This window comes from Herpailurus yagouaroundi, unplaced genomic scaffold (assembly GCF_014898765.1).
Source record: "Herpailurus yagouaroundi ecotype Mexico unplaced genomic scaffold, PumYag 77, whole genome shotgun sequence".
Classification (NCBI taxonomy): Eukaryota; Metazoa; Chordata; class Mammalia; order Carnivora; family Felidae; genus Herpailurus; species Herpailurus yagouaroundi.
The window spans coordinates 24305323-24330370 of record NW_024412388.1 but is presented as its reverse complement, the minus strand read 5'-3'; the positions used below and the strand labels follow the sequence as shown (position 1 = coordinate 24330370).

Here is a 25048-nt window from a genome sequence, read left to right as displayed (position 1 = left end):
TCGTACGACCCAGTAACCCAGTGTAAGAGGGGAAGGCCATTCAAATGGGCTGCTCTGCATGCAACCCATTACCCATGTCTCCTGCCCACCTTGTATCAGCTGTCTGTTGATTTTGCCTGCCCAACATCCATTCTCCTTCTGTTTAAAACACTTTGATTTTCCCTTGTGAAACGACCCTCCCTCCCACTCTCTCAGTCCATGTGGTCTGGTGGGGCTGCCTTACTCTGCAGGTTCAGTGTGGGCAGATAACCCTGCCTGGTGAATCAAAGCATTCCATCCTGACACTCCAGGCTACAGTGACCAATTTTGGAGCAGGGGTGATTCGTGACTCTACTCAGGCCAAATGAGATGCTATCCTAGGACTTTTGCTAGAACAACTGGGAAATACTTCCTTCCCCTGTCCCCCAGGGATGTCAAAGCAATAGGATATGAACTTGGAGCTTCTGGTGGCTACGTTGCCACCTTTTAGGGAGGGAGAACTCAGGCAATGAAGGAAACACAGAAAAGTAAAAAAATCAGTTGACAATGTCTTGATAGCATCATTTGAACCCCTGGGTCCAGCCATATCTGAATCCTTTATGGACTTTTCTATTATAAAAAGCCAGTTTGTGTTTGGGGTCTGGCAACTGCAACTGAAATAATCCAGAACAACGTACACTTCGATCCCAGCATCTAGCAGAAACATCTAGGGTCCTAGTCTTTTCACATCTGCCTCCTATAGGATCCCTGGGGGAAAGAATCATAAGATGGCAGGATGTTGGTTAGGTTCTTGTTTTCCAGATCTGTGGCCACGTGTCTCAGCTGTTTTGTGACCCTGAAGCCCTTGCTTCCCTTCTTTGCATCTTCATTTCCTAATAACTTGTTCTCTATTGGCTCCTCCAGGAGTCTCGGTTCTTGAGGAAATGTCACTGGCTCTAGGCCAGTCCTGTGTCATTGAGTCTCTAGAGTTGGGATCTCTTCCTTGGTCACGTTATTTTGGGGCCATGGCTGGCGATTCTGTCCTCTGGATCAGTAGTTTTCTACCTGGACTATGCAGACCTCTAGTGGTACCCAGTGGGGGTGTGCAACCACAGGATAAAACACAATACTGCTTTCTGGAGTATCAGTTTTATTCATGGAAACGTGAGGCAGTGTTTTCAATATCAAAGTGTAGTTATTCAGAGCACCTTCTCTGCTGTAGTTTAGAATCAAATCCTGGCTCCACCACTTCTTAGCTGCATGACCTTAGGAAGTTACTTAACCTCTCTGTGCCTCAGTTTTTTCAGTGTAAAAATGAGGGTAGTCTTAGTACCTATCTTCTGAGATTATAATGAAGATTAGTCTGTGTAAAGTACTTAGAACAATGCGTGGTGCACAGTAAGTGCTATTTAAGTATTAGTTACTATTATTATAACACGGATCTATTATGAAGTACAAAGGAAAGTAATGTGAATTTGATTGAAGACTTTGAAGAAATATCACCTGTAGCTCTCCCGGTTTCCCAGGAACTTGCTCTCTCTTCTGCCAGCAAGAATACTTACATCTGATTTTTATTACAAGCTCCAAAAGAGAATCCATGTGTCTTCGTGTTCTTCTAATTTCCTGAGCCACTCTTACTTCCATGTATATGTTAGTCTCTCCATCGAACATTCCACATCTCAGGGCTACTCATGCACCTGTACTCATCCAGACATTTGCTTTCCCTGTCTTATAGTATTACAAAGATAATAAATGCAAGCTTTAGAAAATACTGCATTTCTTTTAAAAATTATTTTAGAGAGAGAGCATGAGTAGGGAAGAGGAGAGGGGCGGAGAGAGAGAGAGAGAGAGAGAGAGAGAGAGAGAGAGAGAATCTCAAGCAAGCTCCATGCTCAGCACAGAGCCTGATACAGAACTTGATCCCATGACCCTGCGATCATGACCTGAGCTGAAATTAAGAGTCAGATGCTCAACGGGCTGATCCACCAGGCTCCCGACAATACTGTATTTCTTGTTTAGGTTTTCAAAAATGAATAGGATTTTGGTAGGTAATGCACTTGGGGGGGGGGGGGGGCGTGCAATGTGATACAGAGAACAGCACGAGCAAAGGCCCAGAGGTAAGCTATGTTCCAGAAGAGCAAGTCCATTTCAGCTTGGGACTAACTGAAGATGGAGGTGGAAAAATAGGTTAGGTTCTTGAAAACTACATACAGTGAAGAGTTTGGACTTGATTATATTTTTCTAAGCCTGTTTCTTCTGTAAAATTAGGATGATTCCTGCCATTGAATTGTTGTGATGATTAATGACATAAACAAACATGTAGGGGAGACATCCTATATAAGGAATGGAACGATTGTCATTACGAGTGGGGCACAAGGATTCTTTTCTCCTTGGTATAAAGCAAACTATTCCACCTCTCAGGTGGCCTGCAATTTAGCCTATTGAGAGCTTATTTCACTGCAATGCACCTGTTAACCACCAGGGGGAGCTTGGCACAAAGGAATCAGAGCCCCGGACTCAACAGGAAAATTGTGGTGGGGCCCGTTGGGCAGGGCATGTGGAATCCTGCACCCTATCCAGAGCTGCTTAATGGTACGAATGGGCCATGGATCTAGGTGCCCCCTCTCTGGCTCTTTTCTTCTTTAGACCAATCACAAGATCGATCCACAACCTAGAGTTCAGCAGCTGGCCAGATGTAAGCAGGGGGTAGAGGATGAGGGCCTAATCTCACCTGGGGGCCTGAGCATCTATATCTCAAACAAAAAAAGGCTTTCACCAACTTTCCTCCTAAAGTCACTGGGCCCAACTCCTTCTTAGAACACCTCGTGCAGGCCAGGTAGCCCAGCTAGACCTGGGAACCTTAGAAAAGGAGCTGGAGCTGCAGTGTGAGGAAGCGGAGGAGAGGCAGTGCCCTGACAGCCTTTAATGTTTATTTCTTTTTGAGAGAGACAGAGACAGAATGCGAGTGGGTTAGGGGCAGGGAGAGAGGGAGACACAGAATCCGAAGCAGGCTCCAGGCTTCAAGCTGTCAGCACAGAGCTGGACGCGGGGCTTGAACTCACGAACCTGAGATCATGACCTGAGCCGAAGTCAGATGCTCAACCGACTGAGCCACCCAGGCACCCCTGCCCTAACAGTCTTCCGAGTGGCATCCACACTGCTCTGGGACTCCAGCTGTTAAGGTCTATCAAGAGAGGCCTAGCTTCTCCAATCACAACTAACCTCATATTTCATAGGATTTTCATAAAACCTCCTTTTCTTTGTCTTCTCCACTTAACCTGCAGAGAGTTAAGCAAGGACTTTTCTGTTACGGATGTTAAAACGAAGGCCCAGAGACACTTAGCAATTTACTCAAGATCACGTAGCTCTCAAGGGCAGAGCTGGGCCTGGAAGCAGTAGGAGCAGCTTGGAGGGGCCCAGGAAAGGGAAGGCAGGCAGACAGAGCCATAGCCTTCAGAACTGCTGTAGCAAGCACTGGCTCTTGGCCAGACTTCATACCCGCCCCTCCGGGGCCAGCTCCGCTGCGAGGCCCCAGGCTGCCAGCCCTGCCTCCACACTCCCACCCCAGTCCCCTGAGAGCCCATCACCCTGGCAACAGCCAGAGAAAGGCCCAGCTAAAATATTTATGGCTCAAAACAGTTCAGAGGCTTCATCTGGGGGAAGGGAGGAAGGCTGATGTCATCCCTTCTCTGCTTGCAGGGCAAGTGACTGACATGAAGGGCAGCTGGGTGGGTGGGCCAAGGCCACTAGGTCAGGGCTCTCAAAGGAAGATCCCTAGGGCTGCAAGTGGTAATGGGAGGAGGCTGTATGTGACAGACGTGACAGGTGACAGGACTCTGGTAAGAATCACAAGCCAGGAAAAAGGAGGAAGGAAACTTAAGTGTTGAGCAGTATTATGCATAGACCCCCATGTTAGGTATTTCACACACATTCCGTTTGCTTCTCAGAGACCACTCAGTGGACAGGGATTACTATCCTTTTAGGAGTAAACAGGCCCAGAAAAATACACTGCAAGTGATGAGCTAGGATTTGAATGTAGGATTTGGCTTTAGCTCTTGTGAGCTTTACTGTAATTCCACAGCTCCCAAGTAGACATCCTGTGTCGGGGGCGGGGGGGGGGGGGGGTGGGTGTTGAGGGCATGGCTTCCTAGGAACCTGGTGCTGGCTTTTCAGATAGTGACCCAGGCTCTGTGCCTCCATTTATCATTCAGATGCCAAGTGAATCCCTAACTCCCTGCCCCAAACTCCTCCTCTGCCTGCTGAACTAAGTCCTCAAATGCTAGATAAAGGAACTCTAGCCACAAGGTGACGCCTAAGAGACCCAGAAGCCAAGGAAAATGCAGCCTCAGTGGCCAGCTCTGGACGGTGTCTCAATGCAAACCTAAGTTGACAAACTCATCTTGGTTTGCCTGGGACTTTCCTTGTTTGGGCACTAAAAGTCTAACATCCCAGGAACCTTCTCAGTCTTAGGTAAACCTGGATAAGGTTGGTTGCCCTATACAAATGTCTCACACAAACACAATGCTTTACTGTTTCAAGGTACTTGTGGTGGTTAAGAGGTACAAACAGGTGAAAAGCAGGGACTATGAAGTCTGACAGCTCCTTTTTCTTAGCCTTACACAAGTTATTTATCCGTGAGCTTCTGTTTCCTCATCTGTAAAATGAGTATAATGGATCGGAGGATTAAGTGAAATTGTGCATATAAATACTTGACATGGTGCCTGGTACAGTCTAAGCACTTAATAAGTTATTAGCTCTTATTTATAGTAATCAATAATGAATAGAAAACTGGGCTCAGAGGTTTAATAAGTTGCCCAAAGTCAGTCAACTGATTTCAATGTCTGTTTCCTGCTAAGAACAAATCCAAGCTCATTAGAATGTCCTAGGCAATTAAAATGCAGACAGTCTCTCTTTCCAAACCCAGCCCTCTTCCTAGTTCCTTTGTTAGGATAATGACCGTAAGAGTTATTTTATTAAAGGAAGAATGTAGTATTAGAGGTCCCTAACTTCTGAGGTAGCTCAGGATAAAATCAGCCTAGACACAGGCCACTGGAAACTAGAAGGCTATCAAAGGCTGACTTTTCAATCCTTCAAGAGCAAGTGTTGGGCCAAAGAGCTAGCTCAATATAGCTGGAGGAAGAGCGGGAGCTAGACAAGGTGCCTTGGCTCTCTCCCAGAGCTGACAGAAGCTACCAGAGTGGGACCATTCTTCACTTGACCAAACTTTATTGAGCTCCTCGGTGCCAGAGACGTGTCGGGGAAGGGCTAGACAGTACAGAAGTGAAGTAGGAAAAGCCCTGCCTTTTAAAAGCCTTTTGGACAAGGTTAGTAATCAGCAACGAAGAGAAAAACAGGCTCAGAAGTTAAATAACTTGCTCAAAGTAAATGAACCTTCTCACTTGGCTTTCCTCAGACTGTAACAGAGGTGACAACCAGCCTTGGGCACCTCCAGAGGGCTCCCAGGCTGGCACCCGTAGCGCAGGTGTGGTATGGCGGGAAACAGGAGGTGGTTCCATCCAGTTTTGCTGGAGGCTAAGGGGGAAGCAGGCAATCTGGGAACGGACACCGTGGGAGTGGCCAGTTTATTCAGATCTAGGAAGCTGTGCTTGGGATACTGTTAGTGCCCTTCAGCTCTTTAAAGTCCTAAGCAGGTTTGTTAGCATCACAGTTCCCTGCAGCCCTGAGGACTCCATTCTGGGCCTACAGACTCTCTTAGGGGATCCTGGCTGGCTTTCTGTGGGCAAATCAGACAGATCAAGAGGTGGAGTGAGAAAAGACTGGTGATCCCTCCTGGGTTCCTCTGTGCTCAGCAAATGCCCTCAGGCCAGCCTTGACACAGCAGGCAGCTCTCTTGGTTTCCGGAGTCCTCTGATCGCTGCAAAGACACAAGTGGAAAATTAAGAGACATGAAGCTACCCTATCAGGGGGCTTCTTGGCCTCCCATTCGGCCAGGCTGCCTCCCTTACAATCTCCTCATCCCACAGCGCAACTCTAGTTACTTCATTCAGTACAGGTTTCTAGGTGCACAGATGGGTAGGCAGTAGGAGCCCACAGCTTATAAGAACTGTCTTTTTGCTGTTAGTCAGGCAATGAAAATGGAGCCTCACTTCATGTACCTCCCATCCTTGGCTATGCCTGAGCTGAGTGATTCAGGGCAGAATCAACTAAACCACTAGGGCCTTTAGCTATACAAGCTTTGAAACCACTAGGCCTTTAGCTATACAAGCTTTGGGGCCTCCAGCTATACAGAGGGGAAAATGGGTTTTGCTTTCCCAGAGATGTGAAAATGATAAAGAGCTTTCTTTAAAGACTTTGGAGGAAAGAGAATGAGGAAAATAGGCATCTTCTTACAGCTATTGTTAGCACCTCGGTCCTAAGCTCAGGGGTCCATCTCTTCTGGCCTCACAGCCCCAAATACCCAGAGTTATCTGCAGGAGAGACACATCCTAAGCCTGGACCACAGGGCAGGGCCCTGCTCTCGTGCCAAAGCCTGTTAGCAGCGCTCCTGTTCTTTTAAAAAAATAGCACCCCCCGCTCTGTTGGTCGTTCCAGCCAGCAAAGTAGGAACCCTCCTTAATCACGTCCTCTTCTCCCACATCTGATCAAGCACCAAACTATGTTTATTGTAGCTCTGGAAAGTCCTTGGATCCATTCACTTCTCTACATTTTCAGTTATCACCCTATTATAGGTCTTCCTCATTTCTTGTCTGGACTAAAATAAGGTTTCCTAACAGGTCCTCAAAATCCATAATCCACTCTCCACTTAGGAGCAAGTTTTTTTTTTTTTTTTTAAATGTTTATTTATTATTTTTGAGAGATAGAGACAGAGTGCGAGCAGAATAGGGGCACAGAGGGAGAGACAGAATCCACAACAGGCTCTAGGCTCTGAGCTGTCAGCACAGAGCCCGACACGGGGCTCAAACCCATGAACCGTGAGGTCACGACCTGAGCCAAAGTCAGATGCTTAACCGACTAAGCCACCCAGGCGCCCCAGCAAGTGATGTTTAAATTTAATCATGTTGCTCCCCACACCTCACTCCTGGATTCAGTGGTCTTCAGTGACGGCCTCAAAATAAGGTCCAGGTTCCTACCTCGCCTCAAACCTGCCCTCTGGGTAGAATGTGCTCTGTATCCTTTCCCCAAACCATTCTCGCAAACCCAAACCGTCTGCTTAGCTAACCCTTCCTTTAGATGTCAGCTTAAACATCGTTTCTTTAAAGAAAACCCCCAAGCTAGGCTAGTGCACCTGTTGTCTGTCCTTACAGCACCTTGTTCTTTCCTTTCATAGCCCTTGTCAAAACTGAGATGATGTATGTTATTTAGGAGGTTAATATTTGTTTAGTGTCTGTCTTGAGGACAGACTTATATTTGAGAAATATAAGCTCCGTGAAGGCAGGGACCAATTTTATCCTATTTACTTGCCACTGAATCTCCAGTGTCTAGCACATAGTAGGTGTTCTAATAATATATATCAGCCAATGCACTTATTTTTATTTGAGAGAGAGTGAGAGCGAGTGCACACAAGGCAGGAGAGGGGCAGAGGGAGAGAGAGGATCCCGACACAGGGTTTGATCTCATGACCCCACATCATGACCTGAATCGATTATCAAGAGTTGGACGGAGGTTCAACCAACTGAGCCACCCAGGCACCCCAGCTAATGCCTTTAATAAAATGAAGGAAAGGGGCGGCCATTTATACTGACCTCTGGAAAGAAGCTTATGAAGAATCCTATCAGAGCACAAGGTATTTCTCTTTCTCAAAGGCAGATGCAGAGCTTTTTTTCTGAACTCCAACCCCAGAGAGCCTAAGAAACGGAGAGCGTCCATCCTGTACCTAAAGCTTGGCCATGCATGGGAAGCATGAAGGCTGCAGGAGCCAAAAGCCTGAGAGGAGTTAGTTGTATCTGAAACCCAAACTCTTCTATCTCAAGTTCTCACACCACAGTGTCTGGAGAGAAGAGACTGAGGTGCTAAGTGGGCTCCAGAGGTTAACAAGGGAACAACAGCTCATACAGGCTTCTTAATGCAGTATTGAGAACAGGAGGATGTCCCAATTTCTTAGCAACGTGTTCTACTTAGGTGATTGATCTGGGCTGATGGCCTGGCTGTGTCTCAGACTCTGCCTGGACACGTCTCAAATGAGCTGGCTTTTTTCAGGAGGCTCCATATCCTCCCCAAGTTTGCCCTGGAAATGACGAGGACTCCTTGTAGCAACAAGCTCCCTGGGGGTAGGTGGGGAGAAGCACTGGGATAGCTTGTGTCCCTGTCTGAGAAGTTCCTAGCTGCCCATCTCCTGCCTGAGACAGCAGCCAAAGACTCTCACCACAGCAGTATACCCACTGCTGAGAAGCTGCTATGTGCGGTCAAGGAATGTCAAGGAGCTGACCCTCAGCAGCATAGTTATGAAATCCAAGTCCCTTCCAGAGACAGTTTCCCTCCTCTTAGAATGGAGAGCTGCAGCTGGCGGAACACTGGATGAGAACATGGCCTCCGCCCTCGTGCTAGCACAGGTTACAGAGGAGACGACTTTCAGCCCAGGGGTCAGAAAATTGCTTTTAGAGGTCAGTGAACTTATCTGTTCACTACCCACCCCCCCCCCACCTCCCCAATCCCCACAAGGTTTGGTCTGCTGCCTGAACGCAGCCTCCTTGGAAGCTCAGGGAGCAATCAGGTCACAACAGGACTAGGGTGCAGTGCCCACCATAGATAGGCCTTTGTTCCTAAGGAGCCTACAAGAGCTAGCCCAGGGAACAAAAGAACAAGTAGTTAGGCAGGGCAGTGCACTTCCTCCCCTTCCCCCCAACAGCTGCTGTCTCAGACAGCTGTATCCAGCCTGTCTGCTCAGGCTATTAAATATTCATCAGATGCTTGCTAGCTTTAAACATGCAATGACTATTAATCCAGAGAGCAAGAGATACGTGAAGGTTGTGGAGAGAGAAAGGGAAGGCTTAGAAATATTCAATTCGTTTAATTTCACGAATCTGGAAACACAGCACGGGGTATCCATCCTGTACACCAAAGCTGGGAACTACTTTCAGTGTAAGCGGATCTTCTGGTGGCCACTGTAGGTACAGAGAAGAGACCAGGAGGCAGTTAAGTAAGAGCAGAGACATGGGTCTCAACTCCAGCTCTTGGGCCCTTTGGTCATCCTAGCCCGGACTCCATCAGTTTCCCAGCCTAATCCCCGCTTCACAGGGTTGTCTGTGAGAATTAAGTGGGTCGCTGCATATGATAATTCCAGTGGAGTTAGCCTAGAATTAAGAGCTTAAAATGGAGGCAGAGACTTCAGGCATTCAGGTCCTAGAGTGAGGAAGCAACATTCCTTAAGAGTGAAGTTTCTATCAGAGGGGACTGAGTTCTCGTCTCCAATTCACAGGGTGGGTTAAAGGGACAGGATGTGGGAAGCCTCCCATAACGTGGCAAAGGCCTAACATCCCACCCTCAAATAGCCCAAACGTCTGAGAGGAGACAGGATTATTCTTTCTGAAAAAGGTTAAGAACCAAAAGGCTTCTGGTAAGAGGAGAGCAGAAGGAAGGCAAGGTGAGGGGACAACATCCCTTCACTCTCTGGCAAAGAAATGGTGCCACTTTACCAAACTCTGCCCTTCTGCTTTCCTTTCTTACCTACCTTGGGCTCAACTGCAAACACAGGTGTGTTCAAGTCACTTTCATGCTCAAGGCCTTTAACAGCTCCCTAACCTTTAGAATGAAGACCAAATTCTTTGCCTAACATTTAGCTTTTCAAAAGGGGCAGTAACCTACTCGCCCAGCCTCTATTTATAGTTAACATTTACTGGGTGCTTACTACAGGTCACGTTGACCGTTCTGCAGGCATTCACTCAATCTTTACAACAATGTTGTTCAATAAACGATAACCTCTCATTTTGCAGAGGATGAAACAGACTCAGGGAGGCTAGCTCACCTAAGGCTCCAAAGCTAGTGAAACTACCTCTCGAGGCAGCAGGCACTGACATTAGTCTGTTTAAAGCCATAATAAGGTGCTAGGTGAATCTGTCTGCCTGGCAAATTCTTGGTTATCCTTTAAGACTCGACTTAAATGTCACTCCCCTTCTCCGATGCTCCCTAAGACTTCTCGGACAGCTCCCCCAGCCTCCTTGATATTCAGTTCAGCAACAGAGCACAACCACACACTACGTGACTATTGAAGACTTATTCTCTTCCATTAGACTGAGCTTCTGAAAGGTAGACACTATAAACTGATGGAGACCCGTGACCTGTAACAGCCAGAATAAGGACCTATGTGGTCTCAGCAATGTTCACTGCAGCAGCAATAATATGCCTGCAGAAGCAGCCTCCTTCCAGAATAGAGAATACTGTATAGGCTGAGATGGTTCTAGCTGACAAGTAAAACTCTTTTTAAAATTCCAGCACAATCTAGTAGTTGAAACTGATCATGGACTCTGAAATCAGACGGCTTGAGCTTGAATTCCAGTTCTGCTACTTAACAGCTGCATGACCTTGGACAAGTTACCTAATTTTTCTGGGCCTCAGTTTCATCACTGTGTAAAAATGGGACAATAATAGCTACTTTATAGGTGGATAAGGTAATACATACACATAGCAAAGAATAAATGTTAGAACTGACAAAATGCAATAGTTAAGATACATTTTCTTTTCGGATTTTAACAGCTGAAATCAGGATGCATCTTACACTTGATATGAAAACAAACTATTGTGTTGGTTTAATTGGCAGCATTTTTTCTTTCTTTGCAGTACTTGATACAGCTTATAAAAAATGGCCTCAGTATCAATGAAATATGGTGTCATCTTACAGAAGTAGTGTGCTTTCAGCATAGAGAATTGACTTCAGTATATAAAAATCCTGAGAGGCACACCCCACAACTTGCTACGCAATGATGGTAAATTACTTCACCTCTCCTAGTATCAGCTGCCTCATTTACCAAATAGGGACACACAGGAGGCATTCAAATTAGAATTAAGAGCTCCTCCCTTAGCCAGGAAGAGCTGCTTATTTTCCCTATGTCACTTTCTCCTTCCCTTCCCAAGTGGGGTCAAGATCACTGCATGGAAACAGACCAAGGAAAAATTTAATGTTTATTTTTGAGAAAGAGAGCATGAGTGGGGGAGGGGCAGAGAGCGAGGGAGACACAGAATCTGAAGCAGGCTCCAGGCTCCAAGCTGTCAGCAGAGTCCAACGTGGGGTTCGAACCCACAAACTGCAAGATCATAACCTGAGCCAAGGTCGGACCCTTGGGCCACCCAGGTGCCCCAGACCAAGGAAAAATTTAAATGACTACTTAACAGTAACACTGCCAGCAAATAGCAGCCTGTACAGGCTCTCACAAGGCACAAGAACACAGAAAGACGGAGCCCGTGAGCCTTGAGGGACATACAGCTTTGGGGTTTGAGACCAGGCAGGGAGTACTTAAGTTTCAAAAACCTCAGTGAAACATCTACCACCACACCACCCCTACTCCCCTATTCACATGGTACAGTGCAACTCTGTGTATGTGCAGGCAAGAGGCTTTTGGGTCTTGACTCTCAGGCTGCTGTTCCTAAAACAAAACACAGTCTGAGTCTGTTTCATGTTTAGTGGCCAGAGAGCCCTAGCAGCTGCTGAAGCATCCTTACCTTCATTCTTGGCTTGGGACACGGGGTGGAAGGGGGTGGGAGAGAAAGCAAGAAGGGACAAACTCTAAGGCTACTTGAATAACTGTAGTATCCCTAGGTAACAAAGGGTGAGAGTGTTCCTTTAGCAGCAACAGTCATTGCCATGAACACCCTGGAGGTTCCACAGAAACCCTGGAGAGAAATGGGGACAGGAGCAAAGGATGTTGCTAGTGGAAGGAAGGGCATGCAGAGCACAGCCTCTAAGCCTCGGAAGGACTACATATGGCCAGGCATGGCAGCTAGAATAGCTAGCCTCCTTTCCCCTTTAGCAGCCAGAAGTATAAAAGCAGGGTAAAGACAGGGTTTGGAGATATCCATATGTGGGATCAAATCCTAGCCCCATGACTGACTATTAGCCTTTAGTGATGCCAAAATAATCCAGTCAGCTATTATTTATTGAGTAGCTACTATTTGTCAGAAATTACTCCAATTATATCAGTAACTTTTAGTAATACGTATTTTATTTATTTAAAAAAAAAATTTTTTTTTTCAAACGTTTATTTATTTTTGGGACAGAGAGAGACAGAGCATGAACGGGGGAGGGGCAGAGAGAGAGGGAGACTCAGAATCGGAAACAGGCTCCAGGCTCTGAGCCATCAGCCCAGAGCGCGACGCGGGGCTCGAACTCACGGACCGCGAGATCATGACCTGGCTGAAGTCGGACGCTTAACCGACTGCGCCACCCAGGCGCCCCTAGTAATACATATTTTAAAAGGTAGCAGATCTGTATCGCTGTGGTCAATTGGTGTGCCAGTATGGACAAGGGTGCCAAGATCATCCAACGGGGAAAAACAGTCTTTTGAATAAATGATGCTGGGACAACTGGATATCCACATGCAAAAGAATGAATATGAGACTCCCACCTCACACCACATGCAAAAGTTAATGCAAAATGGGCGACAGACCTAAATGTATGAAATAAAACTAGATGGAAATAGGTATAAATCTTTGGAACTTTGAATGAGACAGTGGCTTCTTATCTATGACAGCAAAAGCACAAGCAACAAAAGAAAATAGATAATTCGGACTTCCATCAAAATGGTACTTTTGTGGTTCAGAGAATGTAAAGAGAAGGGTGCGTGGCTGGCTCATTTTGTAGAGCATGAGACTCTTGATCTCAGGGTTGTGAGTTCAAGCCCCACGTTGGGCATGGAGCCTACTTAAAACAGAATTAAACAAAACAACCAAAGAAAATAAAATGATAACCCATGAAATGGGAGAAAAATACTTGCAAATCACCTCTCTGACAAGGGTCTAGCACCAGACCATATAAAGAACTTACAATTTAATAAAAAAAAGATAGTCCCATGTGAAAATTGATAGAAGATTTCAATAGACATTTCTCCACAAAAGACCTACAAATAGGGGATCAGCACATGAAAAGATGCTCAACAATATTACTCATTATGGAAGGTACCAATCAAAACCACAATGAGATACCAATTCACGGCCAGCAGGATAGTTACAATAAACAGAGCAGAAAATAACAAGTGTAGGTGGAGAAATTTGAAACTTCATACATTGCTGGTGGGAACATGGTGCAGCCTCTGGCAGTCCCTCCAACAGTTAAGCAAAGGGCTGCCGTCTGACCCAGCAATTCCTCTCCTAGGTGTACGTGCAAGAAACTGAAAACATATGTCCACATCAGAACTTGTACATTAATGCCCAGAACAGTATTTATAAAAAAAAAAAATGCTTAGTTTTAAAAGAGAGAGCACGAGCTGGGGAGGGGCAGAGAGAGAAGGGGACAGATGATTTGAAGTGGGCTTAGCGCTGACAGCAGTGAGCCTGATGCAGGGCTCGAACTTATGAACCATGAGATCATGACCTGAGCTGGTCCAATGCTCAACCAACAGAGCCACACAGGTGCCCAGTATTTTTTTTGAAGTTTGTTTGTTTATTTATTATTTTTAAATGCTTATTTTTGAGAGAGAGAGAGAGAATGAATGAATCCAAAGCAGGCTCCAGGCTCTGAGCTGTCAGCAAAGAGCCCAAAGCGGGACTCGAACCCACGAATGGAAGATCATGACCTGAGCTAAAGTGGATGCTTAACCTATTGCGCCACCCAGGTGCCCCTAAAGTTTATTTATGTTGAGAGAGTACACAAGCAGGGTAGGGAAAGGAAAAAGAAAGAGAGAGAGAGAGACAGAGACAGAGACAGAGAGACAGAGAGAAAGAATCCCAAGCATGCTCCACATGCTGCCAAAACCCAATGTGGGGCCCAAACTCATGAACTGTGATATGACTTGAGCCTAAGTTGGACACATAACCGACTGAGCCACCCAGGCGCCCCACAGAATTTTTCACTATGGCTAAAAAACAGAAACAACCATCGGTGGGTGAATGGATAAATAACAAGTGCAATATACATCCAATGAAACAGTATTTGACATTAGAAGGAATAAAGTACTAATACGTGTTACGACATGGATGGAGCTTGAAGACATTATGCTAAGTGAAAGAAGTCAGTCAAAAAAGATCCCATGTTGTATGCTTCCATTTACATGAAATGTCCAGAACAGGCCAGTCAACAGAGGTAGGAAGTACATGAGTGGTTGCTTAGGGCTGGGGAAGGCAAGTGGATGGGGGAGATGGCTAAGAGGCATGGGAATTCTTTTTGGGGGGTGATAAACATGCTCTAAAACTGAATGTGGTGATGACTGTACAACCCTGTATATATTAAAAACCACTGAATTGTACACTTTAAATGGGTGAATCACAACCATGTGATTCTCAATAGGGGATCACATCTCCATATGATATCTCAATAATCCTAACATGTCTTTTAATTTGTATTAATAGAAGCTAACCAGAGGCTGTAAACTGGTAGGCTTATGGGCAGCATTTGGCTTGCAGCAGAGGTTTTACAGGGACTAATACTGATCTGAGTAAATATTAACTGCCAGTATAGGGGTGCCTGGGTGGCTCAGTCGGTTAAGTGTCTGACTTCAGCTCAGGTCATGACCTCAACGTTTGTGAGTTCAAGCCCCGCATCAGGCTCTGTGCTGACAGATCAGAGCCTGGAGCCTGCTTCGGTTTCTGTGTCTTCCTCTTTCTCGGCCCCTCCCCTACTCAACGTTCTCTCTCTCTCTCTCTCTCTCTCTCTCTCTCTCTTTCAAAAATAAACATTAAAACAAAAAAACAAAAACAAAATGAAAAAACCCAACAACTGCCAGCACATAAAATCCAAATTACTAGTTCTTGAAAATCAGATCTAGGAAGTCTAACAAAAAAAACCTTCTGGAACTGGAAAAGAAACACGAATGAAAAGGATCTTCAAGTGCTTGACAGGCTATTTCTTCAGGTGTCCAAGGTAGAACCAGTATAAGTTACCAGAGAGACTCATTCAAAGTGAGGGAACACTTCTAATACTTGCAGCGGTCTTAAATGAAATGGGTTGCTTTTGGAAGTAGTATGCTTCCTATCACTAGTACAAAGTAATGATACAGGGGCACCTGGGTGGCTCAGTCGGTTAAGCATCAGACTTCAGCTCAGGTCATGATCTCACAGTCTGTGAGTTCGAGCCCCACGTCGGACTCCGTGGGGACAGCTCAGAACCTGGAGCCTGCTTCAGATTCTGTGTCTCCCTCTCTCTCTGCCCCTCCCGTGCTCATGCTGTCTCTCTCTGTCTCAAAAATAAATAAAAACATTAAAAAAAAAGAGTAATGATACATGCTGTAATGATACATGGATGATCCCTGAAAATATTATGCAAAGTGAAAGAAGCCTATCACAAAAAGCACATATTATGTAATTCCATTTATGTGAAACATCCAGAAGAAGCAAATCCATAGAAACAAAAAGTAGGTTAGTGGTTGCCAGGGGCTGGGGAGAGAGGGGAATTGGGAGTGACTGCTAACAGGTATGGGATTTCTTTTTGGGGTAATGGAAATTTTCTGGAATTAAATAGTGGTGATAGTTGCACGGCATTGTGGATATTCTAAAAACCATCAAACTGTACACTTCAAAATGGTTAAAATGGGGCGCATGGGTGGTTCAGTCAATTAAGCGACTGACTCTTGATTTCGGCTCAGGTCATGATCTCACAGTTTGTGGGATCAAGCACCATGTCCAGCTCCATGCACACATCCCTATCTCAAAATAAAGAAATAAACTTAAAAAAAAAATGGTTAAAATGGTAAATTTTATGTTACTCAAGTTTTATAACAGTTAAGAGAGAAAGGTAAAGAAGACCAAGTGTGGGGCGCCTGGGTGGCTCAGTCGGTTGAGAGGCCAACTTCGGCTCAGGTCATGATCTCGCGGTCCGTGAGTTCGAGCCCCGTGTCGGGCTCTGTGCTGACGGCTCAGAGCCTGGAGCCTGTTTCAGATTCTGTGTCTCCTTCTCTCTGACCCTCCCCCGTTCATGCTCTGTCTCTCTCTGTCTCAAAAATAAACGTTTAAAAAAAAAAAAAAAAAAAAAAGAAGACCAAATGAGATAATTCTTATTAACTGCTTAGGATATTATCACACAGTGATGTTAACTACTATTATCAACTTTATTGAGGCCCAGAGAGGGATTAAAAGTTTTGTTTTCGTCAAAACAGAGATAAATGATGAAGCAGACTCAGGATAGGTCCCCAATCCTGCCTGGCTTATCTAAAGCTTACAGGACTATAATAATAAAAATTCACAGGTAGTGACAGAAAGCTATAGAAAACACTGGGACTAACTGACTAAGCTACAAACTCAGAAAAAGCAGACCACTTGCTGCAGATCCAGATCTGCCAACAATAAAAACCTGTTTTTCCAGGCACAAATTGTAGGCCAAATGAAGAAAGAAGCATCCCCCCAATTCTGCTCTGAAGACTACCCTAGGGAAGAGTCAAGACTAATTCTCTGTATTCAGGGACTTTCCCCTAAAATTGCCTTGCCATTCATGTAATCAATATCAGACTTAGGACTTCCTAGGTGCCCAGAACCATGACCAACACACATGGTCTTCTGGAGTCTCCAGACCTCAGAGGCTCCTGGGAGAAGCAGGTCAGGAAGATATGATCTCCCAAGAAGGCAGATATCACCGTCAAAGGCTGTACATGCCTTTGGCCTACCTAGTTTGGTCCTTTCCCTTCAGTGCCCTCTTAACCTTAACAACTCTCTTGGGAACAGAGGGATGAATCATCCACCTAGCTCCTCGACAGCTTCAATCCGCAGGAAGGCTTGCTCAGTTGCCGGAGCCCTCGCCTACCCAAATCAGGGGGTTAACCTTTCTTCCAGAACACCAATATTTACTATATATAGGACACCAAATTGATTGGCCTTATACATACTAAAACTCATTCAGTTTGCCAACCACTCTAAGGTGTACATTATCACAATCTTCTCCCTACATTTGGAAATAAGTGGTTTGTGTCAGGTCACTTAACAAAGACAGCTTGGAGATTCAACTCTCTTTGTCATTGTCTCATATCCTTTCTACTATGCCACACTATCCCTTCTGAGGGTCTCCTCAGGGTGAGAAATACCTCTTTCCTTAGATTAAAAGCAGTATAATATAGAGAGTTAAGATGTTAGGTTCTGGCAACAAACTTGGGCTCGATTACTAGCCATACTAATTATATGACTCTGGGAAGTACTTAACTTCATTAAGTCTCAGTTACTTCTGTAATATACAAATATTACTGGACAATTGTTTTTTGGCTTCCCAGCACCCGTTCCTTTTTCCTAATAACACCCTGGCTTCCTTTTGCATAATTAGTTTTTTCTTCCCACATCCTGGTAAAGAATGAACATGTGACTCAAGCTAATACAGTCTCACATTCCCTCCCTAGAACTTGAATCTCAAGGGAGAAAGCAAACAAACACAGCTAGAGTTCATTCATTCTAGCAATAGCACCTAAATAACTAGTCCTGTCTTCAAGAACATTCCAATGATCTACCACTGCTGTCCCAGTTCTCTGCAATCTGGTTCCCATGCCAGATTTTCTAGCCTTCACACTAAATCTGGAGCCCCTAACACATTTCTAATAAATACCCTTTTATTTACATTATCTAGTCACTTTGTTGCTTGTAACCAATGAACTCCAAATGAAACACTGCCCCACCTCATAAGTTATTGACAGGATAGAGTGGGATTTAAAAAATAGAAGCTGACACTATGATCATAACAAGTAAATTCATTATGGATCGTAAACCAACATATAAACATAGTCGTGTTGTAAATAGGATACGGATGACAGGCAAGAAAAGTGTGCCCACTGATCACCTTCCAGGTCACCGCCTGGCAAAACTATTTTATAGTTAGGATAAAAGTCCCACATCCTTAGCAGAAATCACCTTAACCTACCTGACATGGGTCTTCACTACCCATTCTACTCCAGGAAATGCCTCAGGAGTTTTCAATCACCTGAAAATGGAGAAGTAAGAGGTCAGTCTTTTGAAGAGGAAGTTTTAAAGACATACAAAATAAAAGATAGAGATCCTGCATGCAGTTTACACATTACAGGAGAGAAACATGCAACTTTAAAGAAATTTTAAGTAACATTTCATTGTGAATATCAATATGGGGACCTATAGGGGCTCATCCTTGTACATTTTTAAATAGCTGAGCAGAAAGCTTGACTTTGGGGAGCAGCAGGTCTAATCTACATTCATTGAAATTTTACAATGTGTCATTTAAGATGTCAGACTTTGTGCCCAGGTTACATTACAGTTCACTTGTGATGGGCAGGATTATTAAGAGTTATGGCTAATTTATGCGGCAGCATATGGTTTTTCTTTTTACAGCTATTTTTATTAAACAAGTTTTGCAAAGTTTTAACATTAAAATTAACAGCTAAAGAATTGTTTATGCAAGTTGCTGTCACAGTTTATGTAAAAGAGAAATATGTGCTATTAAAATCAGACATTTATGTTACCTTTGGTTTTTTGCGATGCATGTTAGCTTTACACATCCTGATTCTCTTGCGATAATTTTCCTTTAAAAAGGGGGGTATAGAGTGATCTCTTTTCATCAAAACAAGACATAATGCCCTGAAAGCTGACTTCAAACCATGGTTGAAAATTCAGTTATTTACACTTTATCACAATCTACAAATACAGTTTTTTGTTGGTGTGTTTTAAAAAGAAAAAAAAAATGTCCATCATGCACTGCTGCAGGCAGCTTGGCACTTCATACAAGAGGATTTTTCACCCCCGAGCAGTTTAGGTGGCTCCCTTAGGGAAGGCATGAGAACCCCGAGAATTAACAGAGGAGTGGAAACAGGGCCGACCAATTCCATCATTTCCTCTCTTGGTCTCTCAGGAGGGAGTTCAGAGCCAGCCTAACATGCCAGATCCTGCCCCAGCCCAGCTGATTTGTCAACAGCATTTCTGGGACTGGAAGGGAAACCCTTAAGGGCACCCAGGGTTTGCTGAACTGTCGTATCTAAAGGCAGGTGCTAGCTCTTTCCAAGCTCACAGAGGTTATTTGGTGTCACTCTTAGGGCCACCTGGGGGCTCTACAGAAGGTGCAAGCGAGGGTGGCTGGCACTTTAAATACTGAGGCCTATGTATGGAAACCAATCCAAGTTTCGGCTCAGTTGGGTTTTTTCTCTCCAGAAATTAGAGCTTGTGATATAGGAGGGATAAAACTGCTGTCAACAACTTCCAGGGGGTGAAAAAGCTTTGGTTATTTTTAAACTAAAACTTAACAACTCGATAAACTTTTTTTTGGTAAACTTAAAATAAAATCCCCCCCACCACTTTTAAGAATGTCTCCAAATTTTTAACAAGCCCATTAACTTTAGAATTAATTTAAGTTTATTTGAAAGAGAAAACTATTTTATTGTCCACCCAAAAAAAAATGACAATTCATCACATTTACTTTGATTAAAAAAGGACTAAACTTTATTGACAAACTGCTGCAGACATTTTGACATAAGTTTAAGCTACCTATTTAGGCAGACTTACACATGTAGCATTTAATCTTCCAAGAACAAAATGGGAGGACGGTACAAATCCAATTAGGACTTTAACTTATGTACAAAGTGGATTTTGATTCCTTTTTCATTCAGCTGCAGTGTCCCTTTTTATATCATGCTAGTGTTGAGACATACTTCACTAACTACCTTGGGAACAGTTCAATATTGACAACTGTCAACTTAAAAAAAATCATCAGCTTGTGGCTCTAAGTGTCCAAGTGAGCTTTACATGGAGTGCAGAATCTCAGATGGACAAAACACTTTGTCTTTTTAAATACTGAAATTTTAATTATTAGTATTACTATTGAAAGGTTTTTCATGGCTAAAAAGCTCTGCATCAAATTCAATCCAGGTGGCCAGCCCCTCTCCCCAAATCAACCTCTTCAAATCGTACTCCCCGCTAAGTATCTCTCAACACTGTATGTCTGGGGCTAGATTTCAAAACCCACATAATGAAAAAGTCAGTTTTACAAACCTAATTTTGTTGTTGCTGTTGTTTTAAATCAATTAACGTTAAAAATTGCATCAACTATTTAATTCATGAGGATCTTTCATATTAAAATTTAACCTTAAGATTCAACCGCCATGTGCTTTTAAAGGAAACATTTTTAGAGACGTCTGAGCTCACTTTTACATGGTGGCACCTACTGCCGTTAACGTTTGTGATTTTAAATCTTAAACAGCCCTGAATTTTGAAATGTAGCCTAGTTTGGGATTCTGCAACTACAACTTTACGGGATGCCTCAAATCAAAACTAAGAGAAAGTTAACAAGCCTTAAACTTCAGAACCTTTAAAGCAAGCAATGTCACTTTTGAAACTAACAGGTTTGTGGTTTTTTTTTTTTTACTCAACTTCTTTTTTTTATTATAAAAGGTACATTTCTGTTTATATTTAAACAACAAAGAAAAAAAGCATCTACACACTTAAAAAATTAATTCGATATTCCTAAATCTATTTTAACTCATTTTAAAATACTACATACAGAAGCCAGAATGCAGAGTTAAGAATGGAGTAAGGTGGGGAGAAGAAGGGGACCACGAAGAAAAACACTTAGACAATTACTTGTCTGTTGTGGGTAAAGCAACAGGAATCCTGGGAGATACAAGAAATCAGTAACAACTTTGCTCATAACTGATATTTTCCCCTCATGTGTGTTTTTAATAACGTCCATATGGGTGCTCTCTGTATGCTCCCTTCACTGGCCTAGCTGGAGGGGCCTTCAGCGACGGCCTGGTCCCATTCCAGTCGTCTTGGCCTGTGGGGAAAGCAAGAACAGTTTAATAAACCACATGCCACTGGCATCTTGGGATGAGCAGGAGTAGAGTATATGGTAAAGATCACCAGAAACACTACTTCGCTTCCAGTGGCATGCCACCTCCCAGTGGTCCTTGCTTTTTTGCTCTGCTTGGACCTCCTGAACAGTTTAGTTCATTTTCCAGCTGTAGGGCAATTTGGAGTGGGCAGACGAGAAACAGCTCAGAAAAGACCTGGAGTCATCTACAGCAAAGAGGTTCTCCACAGGCAACATGATCTCTACTCCAGGATAACCCAATACCTGGATAAACCCGACACCTTACTCAAGACAGTAAAACAAAAATCAGTCTCAGTGGGTCCACGACGCCCTTTTTCCTGTTCCCAAAGGAATTTGGCAGAAAGCCTCAGGTAACATGGCAACTTTGGGAAGTCTTTCAGAATGGAAGTAGGCAGCTCCCTTTCCAACAGCAAGTCAGGTATCCCTGTTGAGGCGTGTCCTCTGGCTCTCTGGGAGAAGCAAACAAGGGCCACATTTCATGAGGCCTCCTCACCAACAGAGCTGGTCCACTGCTCTGGTGGAGGGAAGTACAACAGAATGTGTTTATAGCACTGATGAAGAGAATTCACTATTTTCTTTCTTAGGCAATAGCCCAGAGAAGCCAGACACCATGGTTGACATCCTCAAATGGTTTTCCTTTGTCACAGGGAAAAGCCCGAGGGAGGTATCACTTACTTCTATAGCTGACCTTTTAGGAAAAAGAATTGTGTCTATGAGCTTATTCTTCCCACTCGCCCCCATACTTTACCCAAGCCAGTTCATCCCTGAAGTATTTCTCCAGCTGCCTGCATTCACAAATAAGAGCCTCCATCACTATAGGTCTCAAACCTCTATGTGGATCTAAAGTCCCAAAGAATCCTATCTAAGCTTGTTTATACCCTTAGTGTAATAGGTACATCCATCACTTTCCAAGTGGCTTCTGGTACCAACAAGACGGTTTATTTTTCTAATTCTGTTTATAAACGCAGAAATCCTAACAGATTAACTGTGGCAACATCATACCAGGAGCAAAAGAGGCAGCCTGCCTCTTTCAGTCCAGTCTCTTCTCTGGCAAAACAGAAATGTAATTTAGTCAAACACATACAGAGGCCCCATTGTACTGTCTCGCCGATGGAGGGAAATACCCTAGGGCAATCCCACTGCCCTTCTAAATAGTGGCATGCGAGCAGAGCGGTGCAGTGTTACCGATGGCAACTGTCTAGTACCATTTAGTGAGAACTGGTAAAAACTATTTCCCTGGGCAAGCAGCTGACTGGCTACTACATACTGTGCTGAAGAATTAAGCTCAGCTGGTCTCAGCTCGAAAAGGCTCCCCACCCCTTCTTTTCAACAAGGGGTAAGGGGAGACTGTTAACTAGTCTGTTAAGATGACCTGTCAACTGATGAGCCCCTTGCCAAGGACTCTGGAATTCCCTCAGGTATGCTGAAAATGCCTTGCATTTCAAAGGCTGCTCTCTCTGTACCCACTGCCACATGGCACTCCCTATGGGGCCCATTAACCCAGGGCCATAACTGGCTCTTGAGGACACTCTCGAGCAATGTGTTTTCAACTAAACCTCAGGGAAGACAGCTTGGTCCTGCTGCCATTCCAGCCTCTATAGCTCTCTTGGGATCAAGGACTGACCTGACGTGTCTCCAAGCCAGTAAGGAGCTTGGTGCCAGTACTGTCCTGACCTGGCTCCAGCCCCTAAGGCCTCAGATCTGAGACTGACAGGCACTATTCTTGCATCCAACCTGCCCTGGCCAGCTACTTGCCATCTAGCTCCCCTTCAACTAACATTTCCTCTACATAGATTCGTTTTGATGAGAGCTAATACTGTTCTTAAAAAACAAAGTGGGGCTGGAGAATAAAGCTAAATACGATGAAGTTCTTGTTATCTACCAATGTGGCCTAAGCACTAGCAGCAAAGGCCCTGCAACATGACTTAGGCCTAGCCATCTCTCCTGACCTGAAGTAGAAAACGATCAACACTGGCTTAAAACTCTGCTGTTCCAACCAGGCCAAGCTGGACCTGGGCCCTAGTTTAAGACATCCGCTTAACTTTCCAAGAGTAACAGTAACCCCATCTCACCTTAAGAGCTCCTCTTTCTATGGCACACCACACAATTTAAGTAAGAGCAGCACTGCTATTGTCACATCTCCAACATCTCAGCTTTCTGAAGTCTTCTCCTTAGGTGGGTGACTGGCGGACCCCCAATAATCCAGTCACCAGCACTCTCCCTGGCACTTACTTGCACATTCTGCCCACCACGGAAATAAAGACATACCATAAGCTTCATAAGAATCTTGAACCTCCCCATGTCCATAGTCATAATATTCTGAATCCCTGAAAGTCAAAGACAGAGTGTTAGAGAGCTCAAGAGTTAAGTCTGTTTTGGTTTCACTTCCCCCACATCTCAGTCATTCTACTACATGTATAATACAGGAAAACGCTAATTCTGCTCCATCTCCAAACCAGAAAATACTTCCAAAACATGTATGCACTATGCATTTATAAAAAAATGACAATAGCAGAGAAAAATGGATACCACATAAAGTGAAAAACCAAAATTCTAAACTGACCATCTTAATCACAGTGCACACAAACACACATTTATAGGGCTCACTGGAAAAGAATACACAAACATGCTGTTCTGTCCCCATTGTAGAATTATGAGACACTTACAATCAATCACAGATACAATGCATATACACAAAAAACGTTATTTAAGAAAAGTGCAGAAAATAACCTCACTTATGGTAGTGGGATTCTAGCTTCCTTTTAAACTTTAATGCACCTTTAATGTGGCTGTGATAGTTTTAAATAATAAATCAAAACAATTTTAAAGGCATTTTCCCTTTATTTCCATGTGGTCACGGCTCAGGAATTTTCCACGTGCTATTTCCAGATTCTACACCATAAGATTCACAGTTATCTAAATGAAACAGATCCGTGTGCCTTACTGACATGGAAAGCAAAGGAGATACCCTCCAAAGAGAAGCCACATCGCTCCCTAGATGTGTGCTTCCTAAATCTCTGTTGCTCCAGCTCCCTCCATCCATCCCTAGGACACGAAATGGCACTTCTGTTGCCTTACTCACCCTTGGCTCTGGCTGTAATAGCCTTCGTAGCCTTCGTAACTCTGTTCTGCATATGTATCATCATATCCCTAGAACAAATAAAAGGATACCGAAAGTCAGAATCACACAGAGTAGGGGAGGTAATTACATCCCATGGGAGTATGGCAGGCTTCTGGATTAATAGAATGCGGGATTTCCCTCCAAAATTAACACCCACTGTGGAATGGCTGAGAGAGAAAGGGTTATTTTCTTTTTAAATGAAACAAAACTGGACCACCAACCAAACCAAACATGTGGGCAGGAAACAAGATAAAAAGTTGAACTTCAGCATTATCAGTAGTAACTAGTGAAAAAACCCTTAGTAAAACACTGTATATATCAAGGCACAGCCTATTTCCTGTTTAATCTATTCACACATAGTAAACCACGCTTAAAATGGAAAAATCTTCTCGTAGTGTTACAGTCACTACAAGAGAGCAGACTCCAGATCTTACAGGCAGTCCCTGCCACCTATGTTAAGGGCCTAGGTCCTGTCATTCAACTGCCTTTGGCAACCTTCTAGGTATTGGGAAATGGCACATTGTTCAAACTTCTTACATATTCTTCATATGTTTCTGGTGCAGGGGGTGGAGGCAAAGGTATTCTCTGGATGCCTGCTGTCCGCGCTCTTGGTGCTGGCGCACCCCTCACTGTAGGTGGAGGTGGCACTCCTCGAGTCACGGTGGCACCTCTGGTGATGGCTCCTCTCACTGGTGTACCACGCACCAGAGCCCCCCGAGGTGGTCCAACACCACGGCCCCTGCGAAGGAGAATTTATTTTTATGTTTTTAAAGGATAAACTTAAAAAAAATATATATTTATTTTGAGAGAGAGAGAGAGAGAGAGAGAGAGAGAGCGCACACGTGAGGGCACGAGAGGAGCAGAGAGAGACTGAGAAAAAGAATCCCAAAGCAGGGTCTGTGCTGACAGCACAACATGGGGCCACACGGGGTTCAAGCTCACAAACTGTGAGATCATGACCTGAGCCGAAATCAAGAGTCAGACATTCAATGGACATTCAGTTGGACTGAACCACCCAGGCGCCCTGGAAAATTTACTTTAAATAGAGCTTTTAAAACATAGGTTAGTTTAATGTTCAGATTTCATGATGCCTTAAATCGACTATT

General features: G+C 44.2%; 1 protein-coding gene across 2 annotated transcripts in view; it reads right to left on the bottom strand.

The window, feature by feature from the left end:
• Positions 1–5167: 5167 nt before the first annotated feature.
• Positions 5168–25048, bottom strand: part of KHDRBS1 (KH RNA binding domain containing, signal transduction associated 1) — a 38448-nt gene continuing 18567 nt past the window's right edge. Inside the window, exons 6-11 of one of the 2 annotated variants that reach the window (XR_005787999.1) lie at positions 24480–24681; positions 23904–23971; positions 23090–23148; positions 20572–20764; positions 17894–17953; positions 5168–5833 (exon numbers count right to left, since the gene is read on the bottom strand). Coding sequence is in view for 1 of the 2 variants with exons in the window: in XM_040467750.1 (XP_040323684.1) it covers positions 20667–20764; positions 23090–23148; positions 23904–23971; positions 24480–24681 (427 nt within the window). In the remaining variant the exon portion in view is untranslated. Of the gene's footprint in view, positions 5834–17893; positions 17954–19406; positions 20765–23089; positions 23149–23903; positions 23972–24479; positions 24682–25048 lie in introns of those variants that run through there. The other variant, XM_040467750.1, reaches the window with a different exon arrangement.